This window comes from Nicotiana attenuata, unplaced genomic scaffold (genome assembly GCF_001879085.1).
Source record: "Nicotiana attenuata strain UT unplaced genomic scaffold, NIATTr2, whole genome shotgun sequence".
Classification (NCBI taxonomy): Eukaryota; Viridiplantae; Streptophyta; class Magnoliopsida; order Solanales; family Solanaceae; genus Nicotiana; species Nicotiana attenuata.
Window position 1 is genome coordinate 107,664 of NW_017671293.1, and position 6,806 is coordinate 114,469.

The window sequence follows — 6,806 nt, forward strand, 5'->3', positions numbered from 1 at the left end:
ATTCCAATCAAATATTGAATAAATTCATCTCAAATTTAATCCTGACATTAATTATTTATTATTTTCGTACCATACGAGCCTACGAGACTGAATACTAGTAATGGGCAAGGATTGTGAAAACAGTTGCCGCCAGTAACCCATAAACAAAGTGGATTAACAACAACGTGGCAAGTTGTGGATCGGTTGTAGCTGACACCAAGCTACCCACTACAGAAATATCGTATTGGCCGACAATTCGACACCCTACGATTCATGACGGTATAATAAATTCACTGTCCGCCGTCCACGTGTCCCTGTCGTCCACGTAACACAAATCATCCCATTTTCACGGACTGTACGGTCACATCACGGTCGAACCATGTCGACCCCCACTCACTCAACCATCGTCGTAACAACAAAGCAACACAAACAAAATGGACTCCACATTTTCCGAAGAGTCCGAATAGTAATTTTAACTGTGCACTAGGGACATTTATGTCTTTTCGTATTCTTTCCTGTTTTTAATCATAAAAACATTAAAATATAAGTTAACACTAGTTTTCTGGAAGATATGCAAAGGATATTTGTCAGATAAATCTCTCTGCTTTAAAAGAAGCTGCTATACTCAGAGTCGCAAGTTTTAAAGTTGGCAAATGTGAAATCTCGCCGGAAATTTTACCGGAAAAACGCCAACATAAGTTGTTACACTCATTTTTGACAGTATTTGTTTGAGAAATGCAAGATATACATCCGATCGGCGGCGGTGGAGGACGATTTTTTGGTGGTGGAGGAGACAGGAGGTTAAGGCCTAACCATCACCAAAACCAGCAAGTTTTAAAGTGTCCACGTTGTGATTCTCCAAACACGAAGTTCTGTTACTATAATAACTACAATCTTTCTCAGCCGAGACACTTCTGCAAAAGTTGCCGGAGATACTGGACTAAAGGCGGCGTCCTCCGTAACGTCCCCGTCGGTGGTGGCTGCCGGAAAAGCAAGCGTTCCAAACCAAAGCCCGCTCCTCCTTCCGACGCTGCTGCCGAAGCTGCCGACGACGCTTCGGTGGAACATAAGTCAAACTCTAATTCTAGCAGCGAAAGTTCCAGCCTTACTGCAACCACAACCGCTGCTGCAGCGGCGAATACCTCTGGTTCTGCCACTGCGGAGGTTGTGTCGGCAGCTTCTTCACACTCAGCTTCAACTTTTCTCAACTTTCACGAATCCAACTTCTTCCTACCTAATAGTACGAACGCAAGCTTTGATCATCAGCCATTAATGGATCATTCTGCCGAAGGCCAGATTTTCCAGGACATTGGGAACTTTACGAACCTGATGACGTCGTCGAACGACCCATCTGTAGTAGGGTTTAACATGATGGAGATTCCGGCGTACCGGTTGCCGGAAAACCAGAACTCAAATGAGCAGTGGAATCAACCGTCGAAGATGGTGGGAACAGATCAGCCGGTTAATGACTTGAAGATGGAACAAATGGATACGGGTTTCATGAATCAAACGGGTCGGGTCGAGTTTGGGTTACAGCAGAACAGGGTAAACAGCAGTGAGATCGCTCCACTGGATTGGCAAACTGGAGGTGGTGGTGGAGATGGAGAACATGGGCTGTATGATTTAACCGGAACCGTTGATCATTCTTACTGGAGTCAAACACAGTGGGGTGGAAACGATCACTCCCTTAATTTTCTGCCTTGATCTTTGTCTCCTTTTTCTAACCTTTGAAAATAGCAGACAAAAATAAACAAAGTGAAGTTGGAATATTGAGAAAAAGAAGGGAAAAAGAAGAAGTGGAGAACTATATATGTTTGGTATGTATATTCAATTCTCATATTTTTAAGTTTAGACCTGTTTTAGATTTGGCTGGAGTTAGGGTTTGAAATTTGTAATTTCATTATGCAAATGTAACTGACCTCTCCACGCTAATTACTTTTTCCTTTTGTTTAACTTCCCGGCGAGGGGTATATTTAGATATTTATGCAAGTGTATCTTAATTGTGAAAGTCAAGTTAATTGTGAACAGAGTATAGAGAACAACTTATTAAATGTTAATTGTGTACGTGTTGTGTACTGTTCATTTTTACTTATTGCATTAATGATCCATTTTCTTCCTTAACTGCTTCGTTCATCACTGATAGAACTTGCATTATCCATTATGGTTCAACTGCTTAATATTGAGAAATGCTTTTTTGAGCTGATTTTTTATTGGAAACGGTTTCTCTAGCTTCAATAGGGAAGTGTATAAGAATATACTGGCATATTATTGTTGTTGGTTCATTTTAAAGTGTGTGCACAATGTGTCGAGACTTGTTGAGAATTGTAAAAGATCATTCATAGTTTGGTATTAGAGCCGCTGGAAGCCCTGAATTAGAGTGTTACCGTCACTATTATAAAACTGAATTTTTACATGCTTGGCCAATGAAAGAATGTATGAAACCTACACGTGATGAGCGTGTTGAAGAGACAATTAAATAAATAAAGTGTATTATCTTTAATAGCATAAGCATTATATGAAATGATCGTACAATCCAACTGCTTAGTCTAATGCATAATCATTTTTAATGAATATCCTTGAATATGGTAGCTGTAGATGGAATGCGAATGTAGTTGAAGAAGGGCCACGTAGGCGTTGTTGTTGGATTTAGATAATAAGATAGGATATTTAGGGAAATGTACGGACAGTAGAGATTTGGGGCGGCCGGAGAGTAAATGAGCAATGGGGTTGCGGGAAGGCATGTGGTCGGCTGGTGAAGAGAGGGACCGCCATTGGGGAAAGGGTAGAAAGTCCCTAGCTCGATTATGACTCTAACGTGGCATGATATGTGCAAATGGGAGTACGTGTGATGATGTGATTGGACGTACAAGTGGGCCATCTAGGTCGGTTTGTCCTGTAGTTTGCAGTATTTCTCTCTCTAGAGCTGATAGCGTAGTTGCAACAGGGTAAACTGAATAGTACAAAGAGACTACCAGAGGAAGTAACCACATAGGAGTGTGGTTGGATAGTAATATGTACATAAATATCTCAGAAATTGGTTTAGTTCTCAAGTTACACATGAAGTTTGGTACAAACCCTTAATTATCTTAATAAGCTTTTGAGGGGAATTCGAATTAATTGAGTCATGGTTTTTGAATATTTTCGGCTTTACCTATTTTAATTAAAGCAAGTTAATGGTGTAGTATAAGGCCAGTGGCTGATTTTTTAGTGTTTTGATTATGGGGCGCTTGTTATGCGGATTAGAGGGATTATCCTAGTACAAGATTTTGGGATTAAATTTGTTTAGTATTTGTATTTGGGTATTACCTAAAACCAAGATAAAATTCATGCTAAAATTTTGGGATTATCTATCTTGGTTATAATCCTGATTATAATTGCAGAATTAAACTTGAAATAACCTGATTTAGAACCAAACTACCCTTACAGGTTCAATCAAATTTTGTATAGTACTAGTATAATTTAACGTAATATTTTCTTAAGAAAAACAAAGAGGGAGAGAGTGTAAATGGAGTAGCGGCGACTGGGTAGAGGGTTGATGGTGAAATGATGTAAGTGAGATGACATGTGATGTGACACACACATATATATATAGAGGGGACCGGCGAAGCTATTATAAGGAGGTGGTTACTACTTACTAGGGAGGGGTCCACCTAAACATTTAGGGGGGATATTATGTCACATGCATGTGCATAAGTGGTCTTCAGTCATACTCATGCATTTGTTGTGTCCCTCCCCTGCCTCTGTACTGTACTTCTCCATTAAGCCCCCACAAATCCTCCATTTTCTTCTTTTGCTTATTAGATATTTGGAAGTTGATAAGTTCTTTTAAGGGTCGTTTGGTTGAATACGGCTTGTGTCGGGATAAGTTATGTTGGGATTAATTATTCTGATTTTGGTTTTTATTCATTGTTTGGTATGTTGTATTAAAAATAACAATTACATAATTTCTAAGAAGAAGGTATATGTTATCCCGGCACTAATTACCCCACCCTCTACAAGGTCTAAGTTATTCCGGCACTAATTACCCTACTCTCTACAAGGTATAAGTTATCCCGATACTAATTTTAACCCCAGGATAATTTATACCAGGTTTGCTAACCAAACAAAGTATTAAGGTGGTATTAAATTTTTATATCAGCACTATACCTTCTTGTACCTCAACACATGGGTGGCTCTAAGGCTTTGGGGGAAGTGAGGCCATTGCTTCATGCCCCCAGAATTTGAAGGCCCCAAATCTATTTTAAATTATTATTATTATTACTATATACTCTATAATTTATATAAATAATTAGTATTGTTTGGCTCAAAAGTTATCGATATACTTTGTAAGCTAAAAAACAATCAAAAGTAGGAAAAGGGTAAATCGTAATCAAATATAATAATCCTAGAGATGCAAAGATGATAATATTGTTGTAGATCTAGTATTGCAAAGAGACAGTATGAACTCAATAAGATACGTTCGTTTGAAGTAGAGATAGAGAGAGAGAGAAAGCCAGAAAAATGAGAGAGTTGTATTAGATCAGATGCCCCCTTTTACAATGTGAAGGTCTCCTTTATATAATAGGAGACCTTCCTCGAAAGAATCAAAAAATTACAAAGATAGGTAACGTCTCCCTAGTGAAGACATTGAGTCCTAAACGATGTCGTTTTGCCCCCACGGCCGAGTCGTACCCGCTACGTTGGTAGGCGTACACTCATTGGGCGTACCCACTGGCGTAGAGATGCTGAGAGTCAAATTCGACCCTATACAGTTAGTCCCTCCGCTCGTTGGAGACGCATTCGGTGGGCGTCTTCGATGGGCGGAAACGTGAACCTCGGCTTAGGAGAATTTGACCTCGATCCGGGGCAGCAATACGAATGAAGTGAAATATATGACGTTGTTGAGCCACTGACGCGCGGCTTCCTTTTTGGAATGACGTCATCGCCTGTATGCATCATCATTATATTTGCCCCCGAGGCGGTTCAGAGGATGATGTGACATTTTGGTTTCCGGCGCACGTTTTGAATCATGACTCTTCGATTCCTGTGCAACTTATCCCTATAAGTATGAGAGAGGTTCGATTTGATTCCACTTTCAATCCTTCGGAAAGCATTTTCTGATATACCCCTTTGTCTTCTCTCTACCGTAATCGTTATTTTGTGAAGGACTCTCCCACTTCTGTTGAAACCATATTTCCTATCGTCAGTGCTTCGTTTCTTTAGTAGTATAATCATGACAAAACGCGGACAGAGTAGTAAAAAGGCCAAAGATAACGCCCTGTCTAGGGTTCCGCCACCTTCCGGTGGTGAAGGGGAAAAGGCGGAGAAGGCCCTTGTTCCTCTCAGCGTAGACAACGTCCTTCCGAAGGAGACGCACGTTCGCAGGGATTTTCCAACTAAAAGCCCTGACCTTCCCTGGGAGCACAGCGTTTTATTACAATCTCATTTAGATGATCTTCGAGAGGCGCACCATATTCCGGACCACATGGAAATGGTTCCGGCCGGGACAGACTATGCCAATGTGCACCGGCCTGGATATTGCACATTCTATGAGTACCCGTTCTTGATCGGTTACAATCTTCCAATCTACCCTCTGATGGAGGAGCTTTGCCGTTTTTATAATTTGTGCCCGGCCCAGCTCACTCCTTATTCCTTGAAGGTGTGCCGTATTATGACCACTTACGCGGCCAGGGCTGAATGCAGCGTCTCGGTCCACCACCTCTTACAGTTATTCAGCGCTGGTTACCTGAGGGGTACCATGCTGCAGTTAAAAGGTCGGGGCACAAGGGGCTTAGTTGTTAAAGCCGATGATAAGCCTAACCGCCGCTTTTGGCGTAAGTATTTCTACATCAGGACGGAGCACCTGGTGTCGAATCCCGAAGGGTTCCCGGAAAGATGGAATCCAGAACGTAAGTATTTCTATTCGTAGAATTCAGGGCCGCTTGCGCTTTTGACCATACGGCCATTGTGATTTCTTGGCTTTTCTCCCTTTTTTATTCGCAGCGAGGGCTTCTCCACCCCAGCTCATTGATGACATTAAATCGTGGGTGGAAAGAATAATACCTTATGCGGAGGAATGCCGTACCTGGGCTGCATTTCTTTAACAGTACGGCCCGTCAGGTAATTCTTTGGCTATGATTTGAGAATTCCCTACGTTCTCGTTTCCTGACTTATTCGTGTTGGCAGGTCGGAGCGCTCCTAAGAAGAAGAAAAAGAACGTCGTCACCTTACCTGGAGCGGGGACTGATTCTGAAGACGGGTATATACCCTATGGTTCGCCCAGTGAAGGCGCTGCGGGGGTTCCTCAACCGCTAACCGTGGCGGCGTCCATAAAGGGAGCGACTCCTTCAATGCCCTCCCCACGGGCCGTGGAGGAGACTTCTGAGAGCGAGGAGCCGCCAGAAAGGAAAAGACGTCGGTTGATAACCGACAAGGGGATAGCCTCATAAGACGAGGGGGCGAGCGAGCCCCATCGGGAGTCAAGGCCAGTTTTTATGGCGGATGCCATCCGTTCCGGGAGGTCGGCTCCCCAAGGGGGGGCGGTTCTCGACGCCAGCCCACCACGCATTCCGGAGAGCGGCTCGTCGACTGCCGTTGGAGAAGCAGGTGATGATGCCGAGAGGGTGGGCCCTAAGGCCACCCAGGCGGATGCAGATGCGTTAACGCGGGGTCCGGCCCGTGTGGAGATGACGGCAGGTAGATCTAACCGCCGAATTCTGATCCCGACGAGGGTATAACCTGTTGCAACACAGCGAGCAGGCCGCAACGGATATGACCCTGCTATGTGCGGCCGCTGAGCGTGAAACGTTACAAGGGGTTAGCGACGGGGAACTATCCCGGAGGGTTGC

The 6,806-nt window shown here is 43.2% G+C and overlaps 1 protein-coding gene across 1 annotated transcript; it reads left to right on the forward strand.

Moving 5' to 3' along the window:
• The first annotated feature begins 536 nt into the window (after positions 1 to 536).
• LOC109207340 (dof zinc finger protein DOF5.4-like) lies at positions 537 to 2,067 on the forward strand. The gene has a single exon (XM_019370239.1). It carries the CDS (start codon positions 715 to 717, stop codon positions 1,681 to 1,683), a length of 969 nt encoding a protein of 322 aa, XP_019225784.1. The 5' UTR covers positions 537 to 714; the 3' UTR covers positions 1,684 to 2,067.
• Positions 2,068 to 6,806: the final 4,739 nt, after the last annotated feature.

What these genes read in the sequence shown, in the direction of transcription:
- LOC109207340 (XM_019370239.1), top strand. Translation starts at nt 715, where the DNA reads ATGCAAGATATACATCCGATCGGCGGCGGTGGAGGACGATTTTTTGGT.